We start from the raw sequence: 25774 nt of genomic DNA on the forward strand, positions 1-25774 counted from the left end.
GTAGGTTTGAATGTTGCAGTGGATTGTCTTGTAGGTCGGTGGCTGCTGCTGGCTCCGACTGTCCAGCTCTGTAATGGCTGAAGTCTGAGGAGCTCAATCTGTGGACTTTTACAACACTCAGACACACAGGCAGAACCGCATACACCCTCTGGACAGAGGAAACCTGAGGCGGGATCGGGGGAGGAGAGGCCAACTGGAACGATGGTACTGTACCACACCTTCATTGATTCTATCTCACACCTTGTGAAAGCTCTATCGTGTGTGCATACTCCTGTGCATAATTGAAGCTTATATATCTTACAATGACATTTTTTCATTCTCACTGTGACATTTTCACTCAGTCTTCCACAGAATTAGCTGTCTTTCTGGCATAAATGTGACTTCTGAGGCAGCTTTCTATTTGTAAAAGCGATAAAAGCCCATTTCATCTTAGTTGTTTCCACTTGAAAAGCCATAAGAGAGTATTCATGCTCAGTTTGTTTTGACATGATAAAGGATGTGAATCATCTTCAAATGCTGCAGAGAGTTTCCTCTTTTCCAGGACAAGCCCTTGTATTTCGATTAGATCAATACAGCATAATGTTACTGTAATTCGTGCATCCAATTTGATCACAAATTGGAAAATGAATGAAAAAATTTTGATCTGGACTAATTATGAAAACATAGACTTACATTGTATACAGAACAAGAAATTGACAGGAAAAATGATAAAGAATTGATATTCGTAAACTAAGGACAAAAAACACTATGTTAATCAGATATTGAATGGACTGAACTATACAGTAAGTTCAGTGTGCAAGATTTGCATCTATGAGCGTTTGCTGCACTCAGAGGGGCAACCTAGCAATCTACAGAGCAGACAGTTGCAGGAAGAGAACCAGTAGCATGTACAAAGTTTACAGAGTTTCACAATAGCGCTGAGGTGTGAGAGGGGGAAGTGGACTTTGGAGGGCCTAAAGTTTCTGCCACAAACTTCCTCTCTGAGAATTAGAACAGTCTTCGCACAGTAGACCGCACAGGGACGCAGCCTCATTGTTACAGGCAAAACTATGCTTCAAATTGCTTACATTTCACTAAACAGGTAGATTTAAGGTTGAAGATCTCCAAAATGTGCAGAGAAATGTATCTCTGACAGTGTGAAAATAAAAAATATGTAGTGTTTTGACTTAATAATCATACTTTCAAAAGGTGTTAAGTGTGATGGTTCAAAGGGGGTAATTTTAGTCCACTTATTTGTAATTGACACACTGAAAGTCTCTTACAGAAGTGACGTGAGAGGCGTTAAAGGGCAAGCTCACTCTTTTTTCAACACTGTTCAGTAACTTCCGCTTTGGAGGTTTTGAGATCTCAGCAATGTTGAGACTTCTGCTAAAACCACATAGCAGAGGTAACTGGCATTTGTTTGTGGTTCTCAAGATAAATCTGCATTTTTTAACTGCATACCAATGTCTACTCTCTAGCAACAGCTCAGTGTCTAAAGACTAGAGGTGCTTCTCAATGAAAACTGGCAACAGTGGGTTTCACATCTGTGTTTCAACACAACATCAAGAACATTTCGTCCAATGCTGTTGAGTTCTTTGAAAGTATTTTTTTATTCTTGGAGCATCACAAATAAAAAGGTCTTGGATATTAGCTGCTTTTTCCAGAAATATCACAGTCTACAGTTCATTTTTGAGTCCCTGCAATAAAAAGTGTATACAATTAATTATAATAATAACAATATTTACTTGTCAAGTTGGTGCATCACAGGAGAAATGATTGGGACATTACAAATAAGGGCTTTGAACAATAAAGAAAATTAGTCAAGCGTTTACAGTGCTCCTCTATCTGAATATGAGCAGCAGGGGTTTGTTTTTACCTGAAAGAAGGCTGTTTTCATCCTGCTCTACTTTCTGTCTGACCAAATGTCAAAATTAAAATGATGTGTTGTTTTGACATACATTTGCTCTAATTTACAGACAGCTGAAAACTGAGACAGTATATCATTGCTTGCGGTTTCAGGAGTTTAATTTAGTATTAGACTTCCGACAGAATTTCCCCTTGAGGGTATTTAAGCTCTTAGAAATAAATTCACACTGAATTCTCATCACGTATCACATATACAGCACTTCAGTGTATATGTGACACCTGCTTAATCTAACTCTTTGTTAAAACTACCGTATTATTTGTTTTCATAATTATGCCCCCTACCTCCACATTATTTCAGTTAAATACTGTTCAAATCTTGAATTAAGTCATAACATTGCGTTCTATTGTAGACGGTCACACTGAGCCTGATAGCATCCAGGCTGGTTCTTCAAAATCCTTGTTAGCAACACACAGTCTGTCCATGACTTGTAGCTTCAGGTGTAGGAAAGGTGTTTGGGTGTATTGAGTGACCGTGTTGACTGGCTACTTTCAGCAGAATGTGTTCATGGTTGTAATAGTGACAGCTGTTGAAAACACAAATGTTGCCCTCAAATAAAACTCAAGATGTTGGAAGTCGTGTACACAATATGCTTAAGTGGTCGTGTGAACAACACTGCTAGGCAACATGGGCGCCAAAGGACTCCTTGCTCCCTTGTCATTCTTCTTATGTATATATATATATATATATATATATATATATAATTTAACCATTACTCACAATGACATAGGAAGAAGATGAGGCCATGGAGAAACTCTATTTGATTAAAAGTATGATGTATTAACTTACCATCCACCTAAAAATAAACCTATGACTTCCGCCATTTCTGAAAACATCAACAACATGTCACACTCTTTACACTTATTTATAAGTCACACATACCACAAGAGAGAGGCGTTAATAAGAACATTACTCTCATTAACATGGTAAACACAACCCTATTTTATGCCAGAAAAACAGAACACATAAAATCTTTAACTTCTCTTAAATGTAATGTTTAGTACAGTATATATTTGACATTATATAAATTAAATGCCAGCAGGAAGCTTTCATACTTATTATTCTGAAATGAATCATCGTAAACGTTAGCCTGTTTGAGGGGAACGCTGAATCTAGTTGCAGTATCTGTTACAAAACTATTAACAAAAACCATGTTGACATTATCATTTATTAATTTTTTGGGAGGGGGCTTAATAGCCAAGATGCCTTTTAATTGAATGTTTATATGATTATATCACATTTCCTGACACGTTTGGCATCTTTGGAAAACAAACCAGACTCAATTTCATGTTGTCCAGAAAAATACAAGAAAGCACTCCGGTTATATTGATTGTTTCTTTTTCTGTGTTTCAAACTAAAAAAAGATATTTATGTTATAAAGATATTTGTTGTCTTACAATTTGTTGTAAAGTTGTAGTGTTGTCACTGAGCACCTGTGAAGCAGTAAATGAGGGCCCAGACCACAACCATATACACTGTGTCAATACAAAGACCTGTTCAACTTCACACATCAAAGAGACCAGCTTCTTTTAAGGAAAACCAAGGAGACAAGTTCACTTCAGAGTTCTCACATTTACGGCATCTTGAACGAGAAAAACTATATGGATTGTGTCATCTGGGAAACTTTTAGTCACAGAAGTCATTGCACAACTCAAAAAGCCAAAGTCAAAGCAGTTGTTGTTTCGTCACCATGTTATGACCATGTATATACATGTTAGGCAAATTGAAGAACAGAATTGGTTGTACTTCTCTAAAATGTCCAAATTTGAAAATGAACTCACCTCATCGGTGACCTGTTGCCTGGCAACTAGCCCCAGCTTCCTGTAACATACTAAAAACACCACAGTGGATGTCATTCTTAGAACTCTGCACTGATGCCTACACTGCCGCATGCCTCCACTGCTCCATTTCTTTCTTTCTTTCTTTCTTTCTTACTGTTTATTTGCTTGAAAAATAAAAATAGGGTTGTTGTTAAGTTTCAGCTAGAGTGAGCCTAAATTTAGTATTGTATGTCCAGTAAGTTTTGTTTCCTTATTTGCTTGTCAGTTGTTAGTTTTTTCTGGTTTATTTCCTTAATTTTGTTTAATTTGTTTCTTTTTTTCATTTGCTCGTTCTGTCGTTTCTTTATTTCTTAGTTGCTTGTTATATGTGTTCATCTGTCACAGTTCAGGTTAAAGAGCATAAACTTGAATCTACAGTAAAGCGTCATCCTCGTATTGCACATCCCTTAAGTTTCTTGCTTTGTTTGTTTTTCTTTCATTCTTTTTTTCTTTCTTTCTCAGTTCAAATAGTTTGAACTTGAACATAAACATGCAGAATAACACTTCTAATTAAATAAATAAATCATAAAAACTGGATCAGCAGAGTTTGCGATATACTGACATCAAGTATGAGCCAAGTCATAAAAACACTGAATCGTACATTTCCCATATTGCCACTCAATAGTATTTTTTACTAGACCATTCCTGCCTGGTAATATATCATAAGCATGTAGTCTTTCAAACTATACAGTTTTTACTCTTCGTGACTATTAAACTAAACTTTGTAAAATCAGTGTTGTGCCACATTTAATCATTTAAGACATGGTAATATTTCCATTTCATGATTTTTTTTATTATAAAGAAGTTAAGACTTCCAGAAATGATGAATTTTCAACTTCTTTTTCATCTTCCACTGTCCTTCTCCATCTCTGTGGTGTGTGATTCAGGCTAAGTACCACTGGCAGAGTCAAAATGTCAAGCAGAGCGGAGTGGACGACATGGTCCTGCTGTCCAAGATCTCTGAGGACGCCATTGTGGAAAACCTCAAGAAAAGATACCTGGACGACTTCATCTTTGTATCCTTCAGTGTCTGATTAAGACTTTTCTTTTGTCATTCTGGTCAGTTATGTCATTTTACTGTTTCTCATAGATCATTTTGTATTTTAACTGTTTCACTGTATTTAAGATGATGAGCGTCAAAAATAAACTATACCAGATTAACTAGATAAACTATATTCTTGTTTTAGTCTGAAGGCAGGAAGTTATTATGACTGATAAAAGGAAGTTCAGTAACATGGCTATCCGTCAGCAGATGTTTAACTTCTTTTTTTTAATCTTAGAAATGCACCAGAAATTTAAAGTTAAAAAAAGGCATTACTGTCATCCATCTAAATCAAACACATTTCCTTTCACAAACTATTCATAGGCTATGACCCTCTAAGCGTACTTAAAGTTTCATGCTGTACTCTTGCGTCCATCCCCATACCACAAATATGTCAATACCCAATTAACAATCAAACACACATATATGGTCATGAACACAAGAAATTCACTCTTCCACTTCTGCATTCAGCGTGTGACTGACTCAACAGTTCACTTCTGTCTTCTTCAAGCACAGCAGAACTTCCAACATTTCACCTGAATTAAAACTACACTGACATGATTATAAGGGATTTATGTGTTGACTTAAATTCATCAGCTTGATAATGACTATTAATATGTATGAGCCATTTTAGTGCATAAAACAGCTTCTGGGTTGCCAGATGGTACATTTAGGTGAAGGATCTCTTTGGTTAGTGTTGTTGCTCCTTTGATGACATAGAATACTTTGCTAGTTCTTTTATTAGACCAAGAACGGACATTAAGACTGGTGATATTCTTCATTTTGGTTGTAAATTTTACTCAAAAACAAGTAAATAGCGCATTTTTGAGAACTCAGCAGTGGATTAATGCATGGTGCTCTATTGAGTATTTTTGTAATTAAACTACATTTATTTTGAGTGAACAATTATGTTAATGAAGAAATATGTCAACAAGAACAACAGTGTGGCTCACTGACATGTTTCTAGTAGTTTTTGGACAACAGTAGATCTCTATGGCACAGATGAGATACATCTTAGTTGGATCAATTAATGGTTGTTTTTTTGTCTCATAGCTTTTGTGGACATTAAGAAAAATAAAGAATATCACAAGACTTTAACCCCAATATACTGACCAATGGTCACGAGTCCAATGGTACCACCCCCTACCAGTACCGTCCATACACAGATCATTTTGACCAGAAACACCCAAAAAAAAAAAAGGGTTTCTCAATGGTTTTGTTGTTCTTGTGCTAAAAATAGTCCAAACTTAAGTTTCAGTGAAGCCACAGTCAGAAAGTGAAACGGTATGTGCAGTAGATGGCTGTTGGTCACCTCCTCTCATATGAGGTGGAAGAAGAGTTTCAATAATTTACTCTTCAGCCACACTGTTTTCAAATTTAAACAGAACTTTTTAGGGCAGCTGAGATCAAATCACATGTCTCTCTCTCTCTGACATACTGCTCTGCTAGCTATTACGACCCACAAGCAAGTCAAAACCAGTTTTATATGATGGTCGGTTTTTAGCTAATCAGTAAAAAAATATTTGATTAAATAAATGTATTTATACATTCAAGGCAAGTCATCAAAACATTTTAAATGAAGAGACAAGAGTACATAAAAGAGAATATAAAAACACTCAAAAATGATGTTCGGACAAGAGATAAAACTGAATTGTGAACTTTGAGAAACTCAAACTATGTAACTGCCATTTATTAAAGACCGTGTAAAGTGAATTCAGACATTTTCTCCCAAACACATTAAATAGGTCATAAATGTATTTCTAAAAAAGGTGTAAAAAGCAATTCAACCATTTAGATTTGAATTGTGGCGCTAGGCTTCACAAACTGTGTTTCAAGATTTCTGTGTTCAGGATTTAGTGGGCGGGTCTGAAAATCACCGCCACGTCTGCTTTAGAGGTATTAATACATTCAGCGCACACTACTACTACTACAGTCTACAGTTAGCCAGTTAGCTGAGTTAGCCGCCGAGCTAGCAGCTGAGTTAGCAACAGAACGCTCTCAGAAGTAGCATCCATGTTTCTGGTAGAGGTGGTGACTTTGATTGACAGGTGACACTTGGTAGGGGGCGGGGTTTCAGCGAACTCGGCGGGCACTCCCACAGGGTTTGGGAGAAGAGAAAGAGGTTGATTTTTACACAAATCTGAAGCCTAATTTCATATATTTGGCGATTTTTTTAATCATTCAAATTTGTCAGGGTGGTTAACAACACACTTTTCTGTGGTATGTCAAACTCAGAACACATATTTATTCTTACTTTACATGGACTTTAAAGACAAAATGCACTTCATAGGATTTAAACCTTCACATTTTAGCTAGAAATACTCGATAATTGCATTAGTGACCCTAGTTTTGGCTATATGGTCCAAGTAATAGCTTACTACTTCATGTTTAAATTAACCATGACTTACCCTCTTCCAGGTGAACTTTTTCTAAGAAGCATTTGTTCATTTCACCAAATCCCACTGTACAAAAAGTCATCCACACATCCTCCATTCCTTGTTTAAATGGCTTCCCTCTCGAAGAAGTCTTCAAAGCATTAAATGCTGGACATTTTGAAGGAGAAAGACATTTTGTTCCCGAGGCAGTTCCTCTTTAATCTCAGGCTCTGACTTTTTGACCTGCTCCCACTTCCAGCACCGTAAACTCAAATTTGCACTTTCTACACACAGTTACGACCAAACTTTTAATTTAGTTGAATAGATTATTTTGTTTCTTGTGTAATTTCATTATGTAAAAAAAGTGAGAAGTATGTTTGTTAGTTTGTTTCGTAATGAGAGGTTTGTTAAAGCAGGAACACATGCAGGGAGGATCATGTTTAGAAACACTAAACATCTTGTTTATTGCTCCTGTGAAACTCCTTAACCATTCTGCACAGACTTACATCGGCCCAGTGTTGATATCAGTCAACCCGTTTAAACAGATGCCCTATTTCACTGACAGGGAAATTGAACTTTACCAAGGAGCTGTGAGTAAACTTCATTACTTTATCACCTGTAAATGTGTTCGATGTGGTATATTCCCTTCACCTGGACTGACAGCAGATCTCTTTCTCTCTGTAGGCCCAGTATGAGAACCCACCCCACATTTACGCCTTGTCTGACAACATGTACAGAAACATGATGATTGATGCTGAGAATCAGTGTGTCATCATTAGGTGATCATCAGCAGCCGTAACGCATTTTTCTTCACAGTCTATAACATGTTGAGGTCTTCTAGGGGAGTAACATTATATTGTTTTGTGGTGTCTCCTACTTTTTCACGGCATGGTTGTGGTAGCGGTGAGAGTGGTGCTGGAAAGACTGTGGCTGCCAAATACATCATGGGCTACATCTCCAAAGTATCTGGAGGAGGATCAAAAGTTCAGGTATAGACAGCACGCAGCCGTGCCGCTAAAATGACTCAAGACACCTTTAAACTTCCTGTGGTGTGGTATATAGATTTTTCTGTGTCTCATTCTGTGTCACTGTGTGTGTGTATCTTGCAGCATGTGAAAGACATTATCCTGCAGTCAAATCCTCTGCTTGAAGCTTTTGGTAACGCCAAGACCGTCCGCAACAACAATTCTAGTCGTTTTGTGAGTAAGATTTTCTCTTCAGTGCCTTATTTTTATTTTGCCTGCTCTGTTACTTTCATGGAGTTTATTTATGCACCAGGGTTTTAATGTATTAGGAGATTTGAAGGTAGATTTGTAGTAGTAATCTTGAGTCATGTAGATGTTTGAATTTCTACTTTTATTACTTTTTTAAAAAAACCTCATAAAACCTGACAACACAGATAAAGTTCACCCATAAATAAACAGAAAAGAAAGACACCCCTATATTAATAAATGATAGGCTTTTCACAGCTCTGAGGCTACACAGAAAATGTACCGTACTATAATACCGTACTAATAATATCATAATCAACCCATAGTTCATCGTGCAAACATTTTTTGAGGTGTACCCATTGATGTTAAACCACAAGTGCAGCTGAGTCCAGCCCCCTCCACCAGATGAGTCACTGCACACATTTCCCTCATGTATAACACTCTAAGTCAAGTCACGTCAGTTTTATCTGTACAGCCCAATGTCACAAATCATAAATGCTTTAAAGTCTATAGAAATACTACATCCTCTGTCCTTAGACCCTTGATTTAAATAAGGAAAGATTCCCTTAAAAAACTTTAACACAGGAAAAGAAACAGGAAGAAATCTCTGGAAGAGCAACATAGGAAGGACGGACAGATGTGCAATAAATGTTGTGAGTACAGAATAGAACAAGAAAGACAAATTACAGAACAAGATAACAAAATTATAACAATAAACTGTTCTCCTTACAGTTATGAAGGTTTGTAATCATCAATTAAAATGTTGGATTTTCTGTTCTTAACACATTTTAATTTTTAATTTTATTTTTAACTTGACTTTTCTGCATGCAAAGTAAGATTCTGGCAGCTAAAATAAAACCTATTAGAGCCAAGTTAACACATTCTTTGGAATTTTTAGGTCCATGTTGGCTTAAAATTTCTTAACATTGGAAACTGCAGCTGGTTAAACTCCATTTGCAGAGGAAGGCTGTGTGATACGATTAAAACCTCCATAACAGCTCGTACATGGACTTTGCTGTAAGGTTGTTTTTCAGCTGCTGTTGCAAAGATTAGAATGAGCTTTCATTCTCAATGAGAGGATGCAAATAATAATGTAATAAAAAAGAATAAATATAAAGCTGATTTCTTATAATTCTTTCTGTGGAAACTCAGGCAGTATCTAACAATTAATAATAACATTATTGTTAAATAATGAGATAATTGATCAACCATTTCAACCAGAAATTGAGGAAATATTAATTGTCGGATTAAAATGCATCATAAATGCTGTGTTTCAGTTAACAGTGTTAGTTTTGTGCTCACCGTTGTCATTTCTCATCAGGGTCGAGATGCTGTAATTTCACACCTATGCACCACATTAACGCTGCATGTGCTGCAGCTTTAGTGAGAGCATGACATCTCAAATTTAAAATTTCCTGTAAATAAAGTGTCTGGTTGGGACCCTATTTGTGGGCTGATGTAGCAAGATGCACACTGAATATTTTTTTTCTAGGTCAGACAGATGCAGCAATCACGGAAGTCACGGTTTCTTCTTCTCTACTGTTTCAACATTACAGGATGACTGTTATGTTCTCATTATTCAATTGTACCTGTATGCCTCAGTGATGCTGCAGTAAAGCGTCAATTTTATGTGCATAATGGGGGGATTTCCTCTGCTTTCTTTGTCCTTGACACCTGCCAAGTTAACCAGATTTGGGAGATTAATCAAGCCAACAGCCTGTTTGTCACATCTGAGGGTTGACTTTGATTTTTGCATCTACCAGGGGAAATACTTTGAGATTCAGTTCAGTAGAGGAGGAGAGCCAGACGGCGGAAAAATCTCAAACTTCCTGCTGGAGAAGTCGAGGGTGGTGAGCCAGAATGAGAACGAGAGGAACTTCCACATTTACTATCAGGTCAGAGGCTGACGAGCGACATGTTGCAGCCACAGATCAGACACATGAACTGAAAGATCATGCTAAATGTCACAGAAATGTGGAAAAACGATCTCTTTTTCGGTTTTACACATTTGAAATTAAATTATTCTTCCTTTTTTTTCTTCTTGTGCTTACGTTGAGAAACACATTCTTGAGGTTCATCTTTAACTTCTCGTTACTTGCACTGTTGTCTTCCAGATGATAGAGGGTGCCACCGCTCAGCAAAAGGAGGCCCTGGGACTCATGACCCCAGATTACTATTACTACCTCAACCAGTCCGGGACCTACAAGGTGGATGGAACCAATGACAGCAAAGACTTTCAGGAGACTATGGTATAAAATCTGGGGATAAGTTATAGTGATTATGTTGCTTTTTTTTGCCTTTTCTCAAACATTTGCTTCTTATTAATTAATGAATAGTTTTTTAAATCAAGATCTAGTTGAAGATTTTGTTTTGCAGTTCCCATTATAATTTCCCACAGCCCAAGTCAGTGTCTTCACATGTTTTATTTTGTCCAACCAACAGTCAGCAACAGCCAAATACATTCAGTTACTATCACAGAAGACAAAAAAATCATAAAATTATCACATTTCCAATATTTCACCAAAAATCAAGGAGAAAAAAAATCTGACAACAGATTTGTGTATCATTAGCATATACTGTAGATGCTATATTCTCTCCCAGGGGTTCTGATATAGAAAATAAATTACTCAGGAAGTCACCTTTTCGTCTACTGTCACTTAATATCAGCCAACCACGATCTTTAAAATGTAAAAATAGGTTTTGTTGAACAAATACTTCCAATGAATCCTGCCCATGTTCATTAGTAATGCCTCTGACTGTTGCCCTCAATGTCCGCTGTTGTCTTGTGGTCCCCAGGAAGCCATGCAAGTGATTGGGATCACCGGCGATATCCAGACTCAGGTGCTGCAGATCATCGGAGGCATCCTCCACCTTGGAAATATCAGTTTCATAGAGGCAGGCAACTATGGGCAGGTGGAGAGCACAGACTGTGAGTGAGACAAACACACATGCAGCCTGACACACCTTCACATATCTCACACGGGTTCACTCATGCATGTATTGTGCACACATATTCCCACTTGGAGTATAAAATTGTTCTTTTTTTGTGTGCACCCCTCAGGGATTTGAGCAAATTAGAGCTTACCATGACAAAGTGGTCCCATAGCAGAGACTCTGCTAATTGATAAAATCTGTGCACATTAGTGGTCTAGTTTATCGTCTCCTGTGGTCGTTGCCTAGCGATTCTTTTCTCAACAGATAATTGGTGTTTTACATCCAATATGGTCATTTTACCCCCCCCCCCCCCCTCACAGTCACTGTCTACGATTTCAAAAAACCTTTAGTCGCATCCTCATTTACATTTTCAGGCAGTCTTCTCCATTTCAGTCTGGCAGCCAGACATGTCTGAATCTTCACTGTAAGCCTCATTTTTACACTGTTAATATATTGGTTGTTAATTTCAAACCTAACTTGGCCTTTGTTTGCTCCAGTGCTCGCCTTCCCTGCTTATCTGCTGGGCATCGACCCAAACCGTCTGCAGGACAAGCTGACAAGCCGGAAGATGGAGTCAAAGTGGGCAGGGAAGTGTGAGTCCATTAACGTGACATTGAACCAGGAGCAGGCCACCTACACACGAGACGCGCTGGCCAAAGCCCTCTATGCAAGACTCTTTGACTACCTGGTGGAGGTAGTCAAACTTTATGATACAGTAGAAACAAATGCAAATTAAATTAAATTAAATTAAATTAAATTAAACTTCCTGTTTTTTTCTACCTACATTAATCGAGATCATTCATACTTTATATTCTCTTTCTGCTCTCTCTCTGTCTGTCTTCTGCAGTCTATAAATAAAGCCATCCAGAAACCACATGAAGAGTTCAGCATCGGCGTACTTGACATTTATGGGTTTGAGATATTCCAGGTAAGCCCTCTTACAACTAGCAGTTACATAATATTTATAGGCAGCCCGTAAAATAACAGATGTTAGTGTTACATACGATACAGCAGGGTTTGTTTTACTGTGTGGTGATAGTCATTGACTGGATTATTTTCTCCTCGGCAGAGAAATGGCTTTGAGCAGTTCTGTATCAACTTTGTCAACGAGAAACTGCAACAGATCTTTATTGAACTGACTCTGAAGGCTGAGCAGGTAGCTACACAGCATTTATTACTTTTGTTAATTCATATTTTTTTAATTTGCTCTCCTTGTTTCTGTCAGCATTATTAAAGTAAATGGGAGAGCGAACCTCTTTTCCATTCTGCAAACATTTAAAACCCACTGTCGTAACACTTATTTCCATCAGGTTTCCTCTGAGATATTTTCTTTCTATGTCTTTTAATTTTATCCCAGGAAGAGTATGTTCAGGAGGGCATCAAGTGGACACCCATTGAGTACTTCAATAACAAGATTGTGTGTGACCTTATTGAAAATAAATTGGTAAGCTCAAAATGACATCACCTTAATCAATATACCAAAAATGAATATGTGTTTTTTAGGAATTTATTCAAACTGACTTGCTTGACCTTATTTTTTTTCTTTATTTTTTTCATTTCATGCTGAATGGCTCTTTGTCAGTGTCTTTCAGTTTTTTTCCACCTTAGGTCTGCAATTAGTAATTATTTTAATTATCAATTAATCTACAGATTATTCTCCTGATTAATTGTTTGGTCTACAAAATCACAATCACAAATGTATGCTTGTTTTGCCTAACCAGCACCCAAATAGATTCAGTGTACTATCACATAAGTATAAGAAAAGCAGGATATCCTCTGAATGTTTGCTGTGAAATTGACTGAAAATTGTTTTTCCAGACACAAAAACGTGTAGTATCAGCTTATTTGGCAATATTCTGTATCATACGGCTACAACTAACGATTATCTTCATTGATTTGTCAATTATTTTTTCAATTAATCAATTAGTTTGGTCTACAAAATGGCAGACAATGGTGAAAATGTGTCTCCCAAAGCCCAAGGTGACATTCTCAAATGTCTTCTTTTGTCTCAACTCATTCAGTTGAGAAGCTGGAATCAGGATTTATGTCTTAAAAAGTGACTCCAAATGATCAATTGATTATCAAAATAGTTGGCAATTAAATTAATAGTTAGCAATTAGCAATGAATTGACTTATTGTTGCAGCTTAACTGTATTGCAGTAAAATTAAAACCATGCTCTCTCTGTCTGCAGAACCCTCCTGGTGTAATGAGCGTGCTGGATGATGTGTGTGCCACCATGCATGCCAAAGGAGAGGGTGCAGATGGCACTCTACTGCAGAAACTGCAGGCTGCTGTGGGGACACACGAACATTTCAACAGCTGGAACTCTGGCTTCGTCATACATCATTATGCTGGCAAGGTAGGAAGCTACCCTGGACTTGAAATAATTAGTCAGAATGACTCTCCTGTAGCAGAAATACTACCCTCTGTCTCTGTCACCAATGTGCTTATTAGTTATTTTTGTTTGATGACTCTTGTTGAGAGATTTTTGGCGTGATTGCCGTGTGCGTGATTTAGCCACACAAAGAGGAAGTAGGCATTGTTGCTTGTTGGCATTAGCACACAAAGCAAATAACTTCACAATGTTTTTTCTTTCTGCTGGTTATGTAAACTTTGAACAGCAGTTATAATCTCTTTTGTCATCTCAGGTGTCGTATGATATCAACGGCTTCTGTGAAAGAAACCGGGATGTGCTTTTCCCTGACCTCATTGAGCTCATGCAAAGCAGTGAATAGTGAGTCTCCTCTATTTATCACACATTTTTACTTATGTTTACTACAGATCAGCTGTGAAAAATTGTTTCTCCTGAATTTGCCTCTACAGTGGCTTCATTCGTAGCTTGTTCCCTGATAACCTCAGCATGGATAAGAAAGGCAGGCCGAGCACAGCCAGCTCCAAGATCAAGGTGAGGATAGTTTCTTTTTCCTTCTATTTTTAACTTCTAACAATGCCTTAAATTTCACACTCATTTCTCCAACAGAGACAAGCTAATGAGCTGGTGAACACACTGATGAAGTGTACTCCTCACTATATCCGCTGTATCAAACCTAATGAGACAAAAAGACCTAAAGACTGGGAGGAGAGCAGGTCAGCATCAGCACCTCGACACATATTCACATCAAACACATGGTCAAGAGGTCCTTATGAAGAGTGGTCTCGCATCTGTTTTCAGGGCTAAGCATCAGGTCGAATACCTGGGACTGCGGGAAAATATACGTGTGCGAAGAGCTGGATTTGCGTATCGCAGACTGTTCAGTAAATTTCTGCAACGGTGAGTTATTAATGTACAGTTTTGTAAATGTTTAGTACTGTGCAAAAAACTTGAAGGCAGTAAAGGTAAAGTTTCATACAAAGTTCAGTAAACACTAGAACCCTAAATCAAATCAATATTTGGTGTGACATACCTTTAAAACACCACCACTTCTCTTCAGTACACCTGCACACAGTTATTTATAATGCAAAAAACAGCCTAAATCAACAGAAGAAAGAAGAAATTTAAAGTGTCTAAAACTTTTTCACAGTACTGTATATGTCTGTATTTCTTCCATTATTCTGTGTTTGTGTGTGCTGATAAAATAATGTCTGCTGAAACTTGTTGTATCCAGGTACGCCATTCTGACAGCTGAGACGTGGCCACGTTGGGGGGGTCCAGAGCAGCAGGGGGTCCTTCACCTACTCCGGTCTGTCAACATGGATACCGACCAGTACCAGATGGGACGCACTAAAGTCTTCGTCAAAAACCCTGAATCGGTAAACAGCTGTGTTTCACTTTGACTGTATTTATCTTTAACTATTGTAATATGACAGTTTAAAGCTGTTTGGATGACATAAGATGAGATAAGATAACATTTTATTGATCCCACAGTGGGGAAAATTCATTGCTACAATAGCTCAAAAAGATAGTGATATGAAAAAAAAAACAAATGTATACAACGATAAAATTAAAAATTCAGCTCCTAACATTGCACAATGAAACATCGCACTTAACAGACAGAAAACTGGTAAAATACTTAAAAAGAAAAATAATTAGAATATTCTTAGACCATAGTTTTTCATTGTATTAAAAGAGGTGTACATTATCTGAAGCACTGGTGTTATTATGTGGGGAAAAGGAACTTGGAGTTGTCCAGTTTGCTAAGCTAAAACCTGAAATTTGACATTTTGTAACAAGATGAAGTGGAGAATATACTATCACAAAAGCCAAAAGACAAAAATGTTGATGTATTTGACTTGAAACTTCAGAACATCATGGAGGATCTGTAATCAGATATTTCCCTTGTATCTTGCTAAACATAACCCCAAATAAGATGAAACTGCTAATTAAGACAAGGCAAGTGACATTTACTTGAATTAAGTCAAACAGCCTTGCATAGTCAGTACGATCTATATGCAGAACATGTCAGACTTGATTTTAAATATAAATGTAAGGTTACGTCACTTACTTAGAAAGGTCATTTTTGGAGTGTAAAGAGAAGTTAATCATATATGTGAACTCCTCAGCTGTTTCTGCTCGAGGAGATGAGGGAGAGGAAGTTTGACACTTTTGCCAGGACCATCCAGAAGGCCTGGAGAAGATACATTGCCAGGAGGAAGTATGAACAGATGAGAGAGGAGGGTGAGTTACAAAGACTCTGTATACTGTTCTTACCTGAGTGCATATTTCAGATCGTGATTCTTAAATATTTGTCCATCTTTGAAACACAGCTTCTGACATCCTGTACAACTCCAAAGAGCGGAGGAAGAACAGCATCAACAGGAACTTTGTCGGAGATTACCTCGGTCTGGAGCAGAAGCCTGAGCTCAGACAGTTTCTGACCAAGAGGGAGCGTGTTGATTTTGCTGATTCCGTCACTAAGTATGACCGCAGGTTCAAGGTGAAGCTTTGTGCTTTTGTCCTTCAAAGAATGACAGAAAAAGACATGCTTAGTTCTAATGAATTGTGTTAGAGATGTAAGATCACACATTTCGTCTTCCTCCTTTAAAATACGTGACAAGTTAGATTGCTCTTTGCACCAGACCTCTTCCCCACAAGCCTTGTTTTCCTTTCTGACATTTCTCACTTCTTTTTTTTTTTTTTTTTGTCACCACATAGCCCATCAAGAGAGATTTGATCCTGACCCCCAAAGGCATATATCTGATTGGTCGGGAGAAGGTGAAGAAGGGACCTGAGAAAGGACAGATAAAGGAGGTGCTGAAACGAAAACTGGAGTTTGGAAACATCGGTGGCGTCTCTCTTAGGTAGGAAAACCAAAGTTAGACTACCGCAGTTGCTAAGAGTAACATTTGTGGCTGGTGCTGTGGTGAAATTACAAGAACTAGAATGCAGCTTTGTCAGTCAATAACCGCATTATGAGAAGTGACTGCTCACAGTAATTATAACCCAGTGAACATGTTGTACTGAACTGAGAGGTCATAGAATATGAACTTTTTAAAACTTGTTTTACCAGTTAACAACTTGACATTCCTGGAACCAGTTTCACAAGCATGATTTTAAATTAAATTGCTCAAGCAAACAATGTCATTTCTCACGCTTATGTTCAGAGCTATCTAAAGACACGTATTTCACACTTTTATTCAGAGCTATCTTAACATTTAACATGAGATAGAAGTGCCGTCTACAATCATAACAGTTCTTATAATTGTAGATAAATATGTCTGAGTGACTACTTCATACCTAAATGAATAGGGAGGCGCAGATACTTACTGATCGATACTGCTACTAATACAATATATATTTACAGGGACAAAATGAAAAAGAAACATAAATACACACGTGGATAAATTTACCCAAACTGAATGAGGAAAAATGGTAAAAATAAATTTTCAGCAGCAATATTTCTTTAACAGAAAAGGGTATTTAAAAAGAGATTCAGAAGCCTTTTGATACACTTCAAAGGAGATTTGAAATAATACTGATTTTGCAAGTTTGTCGGGCAGGTTGTTGCCTAACAGCCTTTAGTCTTTCATCTTGACACAGGAATGCAAACAAGTCTGTGTGAAGACAAGATGTGCAGGTTGGTAAGGGGAAATTAACTCAGAGATATAGTATAGTGGAGATAGAAGTGCTTTAAAGTCACGACTGAAATTTTAATATTAATTCTGTGATAAACTGGTAGCCACGTGTAGAAACATTAAGACGAGAGTAATATGAACTATTTTTTTGGTATTTGTTTGTCTGGCTGCTGCATTCTGTACAATTCAGAGTTTACGAATTGTTTTCTGATTTATTTATTTATTCAGATTTTTGCAATATTCCTCAGATGATAAAAGCAAGATTGAGCATGCTTGATTACATACATTTCAAAATTAATACATTTGCGATTGCTACCATAAACACTTTGCACTCCAGTAACTTTTATGAAGTTTTTTAACACTTTATTGCATGGCTGAGAACGCCTATCTGAAGTGTAAACAAATCAAGCTTGACGTGTTGATTAATCAGTGGTACAAGCTGTGTTGCACGTGCTACTGCTAGTAATGCTGTTACATGTGAGCTGACATCCAGCTTCTTTAAATATACATCCTTTAACTGGTATTTCAAACTTCTTTTAGCACTAAGACTTCAAGTGTTACAGCTGCTTTAAATACTTAAGACACTTTGACTGACACTTAACAGTTTTTACACTGAAACCTACACAGTCTCATTTCAGGATTAACATCTTTCAGAAGTATCAGAGGTTAACACAGTACATTTAATTGAGTACTGGACTTTAGTTTTACTTGTATTAGCACTATATGCAACTGTAAAGCACTTTGAACTACACTAATCTGTATGAAAGGTGCTATATAAATAAAGTTTGATTGATTGATACATAGATAAAGCATTATTTTGCAGGCCTTCACATTACAGTACGTCTTCTACTGCTAATTTTCACTTAAGCTTAGATGTCAGCTTAAACTGAAACATCAATACTCTTTTCAGTGCTGCCATCTTAACTTCAAGTGCATTTTCAGTCAGTTGTGGAAGAAGTATTGATTGCAATAATATAGTATAATTCGTCTTACTTCGTCACAAGTCATTTATTGCATTAAAAAATGTACTTAAGTTAACGTATAACAGTATTAGTTGCAAATTTTACTTCAAGTATTAAAAGTGAAAGTGTGATGAAGGACGTGTTCATTTGTGTGTTATAGTAATTACGATCAGCCAATCAGCTCCTTTGTTATTAGTTTGCCTGCAAACACTTGAATGTGCTGCCCGTTGTGTCTGTTTAGGTGTAGTGTGGTGGAAGGTGGATGAAAGAGAAACCGCAACACACAAACACACACACACACACGAACACACACACGCACACACACACACACACACACACACACACACACACACACACACACACACACACACACACACACCTCCCGACATCCCTACCTTGCTGATGCACCACAGTGGTCACATGATGTCACTGCAGTTAAAGTCTTTCACTACAAAAAGTACTCATTATGCAAAATGTCCCCACTCAGTGTTATATTTGTCATATAATTTATATTGTATGCAGATATACAGCACCTTTAAGGAGTATTAACCACTCTTAGAATATGTTGTTGTTTTGTTGTGTTAAAACATTGAATAAAACAGGATTTAATGTGGATTTTTTTTTTTAACCCTGTAATGTGAATGTGAAATCAGATCTCAACAAAGTGATCTTAATTAATAACAGATATACTGTTTATATGTAAAATATGAAAAGTAGATAGTAACTATAGCTGTGAAATAAAGTACAATATTTTTCCTCTTAGACGTAGTGGAGTGGAAGTATAAAGTAGCATGAAATGGAAATACTCAAAGTACCTCAAAACTAAAGTACTTAAGTAAAAAAAGTACTACCACTAGTGTCAGCTTTACTGCTGTGAGACAAACATTAAAAACACGTTAAGACAGTGAAAGTGTTTTAATGTTTCATCAGTGGTGTAAATTTGTTGCCTTATTTACCTTTAATGGTGTGTTTCTGTCTTCAGTACGAGACAGGACGATTTGTTCATCCTGCACGAGGCTCAGTACGACAGTCTGCTGGAGTCCAACTTTAAGACAGAGTTCCTCAGTCTGCTGTCGAAACGCTACGAAGAAGTGACCAAGAGAAAACTGACAATATCCTTCGCTGACAGGTAAAGGGTCACACACACACACACACACACACACACACACACACACACACACACACACACACACACACACACACACACACACACACACACACACAGTTTTTATTTGCACAGATAATTTCACACACAAACCACTAACACACTTTCTCCCTACACAGACTAGAGTTCAGAGTGAAGAAGGAGGGCTGGGGTGGAGGAACCTCCAGGGTGGTGGTGTTCCAGAACGGGCAGGGGGATCTGACCCAGCTTAAGCCTGGAGGAAAGACCCTCACAGTCACAGTAGGGAGCGGTTTACCCAAATCCTCCAGTAAGTTAACAGAAATAATGAAGCAGTGCAGCCTTGAAATAGGGACAGGCAAGACAAACTTTATGGAAAATGTCACACATGTGAAGAAAAATGAAAGAAAACATTACGAAGATGAAATGATTGGTTGATTGATTGAGATTTTTATTATCGTGTCATCCATACCAATATGCCCAGCCCACATGGGCTTACAGGACACCACAAATTCATACATGCCAGGGTTAAAGTACAGTGTACACTTTTTCAAATATTGACAAAGACGAACAAGATTTTAAAGATTTAAAAAATTAAATTAGGTAACGGAAGCTTCCTTCATAATCAGATCAACATTGTCCAGCATAAATTGTAAATAGAGGTACACAAAGTGGAAAAATAAAATAAAACAACAACAAAATAAATGAATGAATAAATAAATAGATAAAATAAAATCAGACAAAGTATTAATGGAACAATCCATCTTGCCTTCTTTTCCAGGCTTTTGCCACAAAACTTGCAAGCTTAAATACATCAAAATTAAATCGACATGGCATATTTCAGTACTCAGTCGAGCCATTTGTTTGAACATTAACTCCCTTAAATCATCATAATGTGGACAGTGTGGACGTGGATGAAAATGTTTACATTACATTGATTTCTATGTATCCAAATGTTGTAACTGAACATTTATCTCATCAGAGCCAACAAGGAAGAGTATGCCACAGTCTCGTGGTGGTGGTGGTCGTGGTGGTGGTGGTGGTGGTGGTGGGAGAAATCACGTTGCCAGCAGAGGTAAAGTCACAACTCAACTTTAATACTTTTACGTCTATTGTCATAAACAGTACTTTATCTTTATATCTTACTTGAATAGATTTGATAAAATCATTCAAAACATCACTTTATCACTTCAAAACCACGCTGTAAGCTATGAGAAGTACTTTGAGCTTTAAGGTTTTCATTCAGCAGCAGTAAACTGAAATCTGAAGGTTATTTAGGTTGTTTTAATCTCACTGTTATTCCATCTCTTCTCTCCTCAGCGCACCAGAATGGAGCGGCCCAGTTTTCCAGAGGCCATCACAATCAACAACAATCAGAAATGACATATTCCACCCCGAACAAACAGGGTCGGCCACCAAGCGCAGCCCTGCCTAAACTAGGTTCCCAGAGGGGATCTAGAGCACCAGCCCACAACCAGTATAACCAGGGGAACCAGGATTTCCTCAATGTGCCTGACCAGGGAATGTCAGGGTAATATAAGTCACCTCATGAAATATAAAGAAGAAAAGAAAGGATTGTCATAGCATGTGTGGGTGGAGATGCTTAGTCACTAAAAATCGATGAATGCAGGAATTAGTTGTTGCGGCACAGCAAGGTGAGGCTTAACTGTCACCGAGCAAAAACATAAAAGTCAACACGAGGAGAATAAACCTGTTCTACAATAAAAACACAAAACATGAGGACAATAAGGCTTAAAAAGGTTTTTAGTATCACTTCTAATCCCTCAAACCTGCAGGAAAGAGCCTCACCATCACAGTAGGGACAGTCTATCCAAGTCCTCCAGTGTGTTAAAAGAAATAATGGCACAGTGCCGCCTTGTAAAAATGACAGGCAAGTGACAGGCAACTTCATTAAAAACATGTATACAAACAAAAAAAACAGCAAGTTGAGACTTAACGCTCACTGAGACTGAACAAATGAACATAATGGATTAATTCATTAAATAAACCTGTTTAATTTTACCAAAAAAAACATGAGGACAAAAAAAGGTTTTTAGTACCACTTTCTATTAAGTCACCTTTATAAAAGGTTTATAAGATTCAACTGATGTCTTTATTAATGATTGATTATCACTTACTAAAGCTTTATTGATAAGTTATCCACCATTAATAAAAGACATTAATATGAGTTGCCCCAATGCAAAAAAATAGTAAAAGTAAGTTTGTAAGTAAGTAAAACCCCCCAAAAACAAAACAATACCACATAAAATGAACAGTAATCATATACTGCAAATTCTCAACAAAAAAACCCAACAAAAATAAACAACATTTTCATGCCCGGAAACCTGCTAGAAGAAAAAACAATTTAAAAATGTATTAACAGCCACAACTACACATTAGATTGATTAAAAACCACATTATTAATCTCTTATTTATAACTGAGGAGTTGACGGCATATTAAAAAGTCATCAACCCATTTATTAATCAATTGCTAACATGTATAACTCCATTATTATCAAATATAAAGGATAAACATCAATCATATTTATTTTCCTTTTAATTGCTTATAAATGAGCAATAAAACATTAGTAAGTGGTTTAGTCAATATCAATAAAGTTGTCTTAGAGAATCTAAAAAAACACATCTCCCAGCTCCTTGTGTCTCTGTAGCATCTGGCCACTCCTGTCTTCTCCAGCTCCTTCATTTCTTTGTCTTTTTGTCTCTCGTTGTCACAGGAAGCAGAGGAAAAGGAGCATCAGTCATCAGCATCGTCCTCCTCCTGCTCCTAAACCTCAGGGTCGTGCCCAGGGCCCCCGCTGCCGGGCTTTATACCAGTACATGGGCCAGGACACGGACGAGATCACCTTCGATGTCGATGACGTGATAGAACTCGTCAAAGAAGGTGTGTGAGTGTGGGCGATAAGGAAGCAGGATTGAGTGTGAATATTGATCAAAATAAACGATCAGGGCCATGTTTCCTCCTAACGATCAATCTTAGAGGTTAAGACGGTTTCCGAAGAGAATTTCTACAAATACTCTTACATTTCTACATGAATTTCCCAAAGCAGTACAGCACATTCAAGAGATGTCCGTTGTGCTAAAGGTGATGATAAATACATATATTAAAAGTACATGACAAATTCAAGCGAAATTCAGCTTTCAATATGACACCAAAGCTCAGTGTGCAGTAAACAGTCGACTGTCTTTGTAAGCCAGTTTTTAAAAAGGAATCTTTGACTGCTGCTCGATGCAGACATTACTCTGAATATCATATTCATCATTCATTCTGTCATCAATTGTATTAGACCCGCTGTATGTAAACACACACACACCATAAATAGAAAGAAAACAGAAGATATGGAAAGAGGGGATGAACCACAGGGGCATCTCAGCCAGGAGAGAGGAAGAAGTGATACAAGAATATGGAAAGGAGGACGATGAGAACAAACTATGATCATTTCTAATAGCAACTTTAGTTACGATGCTTTTGGGCTTTTGCTGAATATTCCTCCATAATGCACTTATAATGTAAGCGATGAAATCCACAAGCCTCTGTCTGTGCTAAATTAATGTATTTAAAGGTTTATCTGAAGCTAATATGAAAATTCAGCCATCCAAATTATTCAAATCAAGAAAACATCTTTCAACGTTAGTGTTTTTAGTGCTCAAATCCCTCTTTTTGTTACTATAGTTCCATATACCGCAGCTTAACAGGAAAACAAAGTCCGAGGAAACACAAAAAGGGAATTTGATGCTAAAAAAATTGTAAATGTGGCAGATATCCACTTGACATGCCTCATATAAACTTGTCCCCCAGCACTTACATTGAAAGCACATTTAAAGGGGATCTTTTAATAGTCAGTTTGAACAGGAGGAATGATTACAGCTGTTCATATGAACACCTGGCTATTGTTTTAAGACACACCTGAAAAAATAGGAACTTGTCCTTTAGGATGCTTTTGGGAAATGAGGCCCAGGATTGACTATGACAGATATACGGCAGCTTCTGTGCTGTAAAGTGCTGTTCCGGGTTAATAATATTTCTCTCTGCTGCTTCCCTCTGTAGATACATCCGGCTGGTGGACGGGCAGGATTAACGGAAGGGAAGGTCTCTTCCCTGGTAACTATGTGGAGAAGATTTGATCAGGACTAGATTGATCATGCTGTCTATTAAGTGATGTATTTGTTTTAAGCAGCACATACTGTTCGCTAAACAAACTGCCTGTGAATTGTTCGAGATCTTCATCCGTAATGGAAAGCAGGGCTGTTCAAAGTGGACTCTGCTGACATTTGAGCCACATATAACTGGTTTGGCAGCGTGTTGTACAAGCAGAGCTCAGGAGGGAGACATCGCTGTATTGGTCATTATAGTTAAAACATAGATCCACTGCTCAGGTTTCACCACCGTCAGTTTTCTGGACTGAAAGACGTTCTCTTTTACACCTTTCTTTCAGCCATCGTTTGACTGAATGACCTCCAGCTACAGTTACAGCCCTGATAAAAAATAATGCCTTGCTTTCTGGTGTCTACAGTGTTTACATTCGCCTGATCCTTTTTTATCCAGAGCAACATTTGTGATTAAGGCAACAGCAAAAAATCAAGTTGTAGATATCTGAAAATATACTGAATGAATAGACACAACTGTTACGTTTGCACCTGCTTCAGTTTAATCAGTTATTGACAGATAATAGTTTTTTCTTTCACTTTAAAAGGACGTTTAGAGTTTTATATTCATGGCTTATTACGAATATTGTCAATGGTATTTTTTCATTTTTCACCTCATTAAAATCAAATAAAAATATATTTTCATATTTTTTACCTCAAAGTTGGCATGCAGCAAGTTGTTACATGTATGTTACTGATTGTTACATAGATTGTTTGAAGGAATAATCACAAAGATGAAGACCAATTTAACCTGTATGTTTTAACAGTTTATTTCTTTCTTAACATTATTTGTTTGTTTGGTTTTTTTTTGTTTGGTTTTTTTGTTTCTTGTAAATTAATGTGATTCCAGACTGAAAAGACTTTTTTGTATGTGAAAAATAAAGAGCTACACAATTCTAAATTTATTTGTTTTTGTGATTTTTTGTGTGTGTTTTTTCTTGAGTTTGAATGAAAAAACATTGATGTGTACAAGTAATAATACACATATGGGTTTAATTTATGACACCTAATCAATAAAACTTAAAAAACTGTCCAGTCAACATTCATTTAAAATGTATGATGCAAAGAAAGCATTCAGTTAAATAAGAGTCAGTGGAGGACGGTGCAGGTGTTACCAACACTTCATTTAGAGCTCTGCAGCCTGCAGTAATTGGATTGAACAAAGCCTCATGATTGGTGCTACACGCCTGGTTTTTTTCTGGTGTGTGTGTGTGTGTGTGTGTGTGTGTGTGTGTGTGTGTGTGTGTGTGTGTGTGTGTGTGTGTGTGTGTGTGTGTGTGTGTGTGTGTGTGTGTGTGTGTGTGTGTGTGTGTGTAGGCTACTATTGGGGACAGATTGTATCCCCAATTTGTAAAAAGCTGATATTTGGGTCAGTGGTTAAGTTTAGGGTTAGACAAGTAGTTTTTATGTTTAGAGTTAGGATAAGTCTGGAAGAAATGAATGTTAGTCTATGCAGTGTACCCAAAAGTGATCATGATCTGATACACAATGTAACACACAACACATGCAGCAGTGGCATTTACTCATGTACTATAGTTGTAACTTCAAGTTTGAACTACTTTAATATTCAAGTTTGAGTGATTTTATATTTCTTATTCACTATATTTCCAATCAAACATAGTACTTTTTCATTTCACAGTTTATTTACTTCTCAGGTTAAGATTACACGTATAAAACATGTGATTGTGTGTTGTTATAGACTTAATGGTACCTGCTCTCTGATAAGTTTTTCTTAATAAAAGGGTCATACGCATTAATTAAAGAGAGACAGTTTGATGCAGGAGGAGGTTTCCCCACAACCTGGCAACCCAAATGTTTTTTCTTAATGACTTATAAATTAACCATAAAGCAAAAAAAGTAAATTATTTATTAACATAATTAAGGGTTACTTATCAGTAAGTGGTACAGATTTATATGCCAACAGGCTGCCAAGTTGTTAGATTTAGCTCCACCTTGTCAACATAACACCTTAATGTCGACTTTAAAAACTGCAAACTTGACCTTTAAGTAGACCTATAAGAAGTAAAAGGGATTCATATTTCTAGCACTAGAAGTGTTCCCATCACTTCAGAAGACATTATATTGATTTACATTCCTGGAGACTAACCTCAAACCAAGTTTTCATATTAAAATGTAATAATCTATGTGGGTCTGGCTTTTTGTCTGCTAAAGGAAGGAGAGTCCTAATGTGACTGTTTAAACATTTTAATGTCCCCACAACATA

At 37.1% G+C, this 25774-nt stretch overlaps 1 protein-coding gene across 1 annotated transcript; it reads left to right on the top strand.

Annotated features, from left to right (window-relative positions):
* Window positions 1–24445, top strand: myo1f (myosin IF). The gene is made up of 28 exons (XM_062423892.1): window positions 1–204; window positions 4614–4742; window positions 7644–7733; window positions 7828–7922; window positions 8045–8132; window positions 8253–8342; window positions 10118–10249; window positions 10469–10603; window positions 11151–11283; window positions 11786–11982; window positions 12136–12216; window positions 12358–12444; window positions 12646–12732; window positions 13481–13648; window positions 13938–14023; window positions 14113–14194; window positions 14270–14376; window positions 14462–14560; window positions 14895–15039; window positions 15790–15904; window positions 15994–16163; window positions 16382–16527; window positions 19246–19392; window positions 19548–19696; window positions 20369–20461; window positions 20707–20917; window positions 22122–22288; window positions 23453–24445. The coding sequence occupies exons 1-28, from the start codon at window positions 202–204 to the stop codon at window positions 23527–23529; spliced, it is 3309 nt and encodes a 1102-aa protein (XP_062279876.1). The 5' UTR covers window positions 1–201; the 3' UTR covers window positions 23530–24445.
* Window positions 24446–25774: the final 1329 nt, after the last annotated feature.

The sequence above is a fragment of the Scomber scombrus genome, chromosome 8 (genome assembly GCF_963691925.1).
Source record: "Scomber scombrus chromosome 8, fScoSco1.1, whole genome shotgun sequence".
Lineage (NCBI taxonomy): Eukaryota > Metazoa > Chordata > Actinopteri > Scombriformes > Scombridae > Scomber > Scomber scombrus.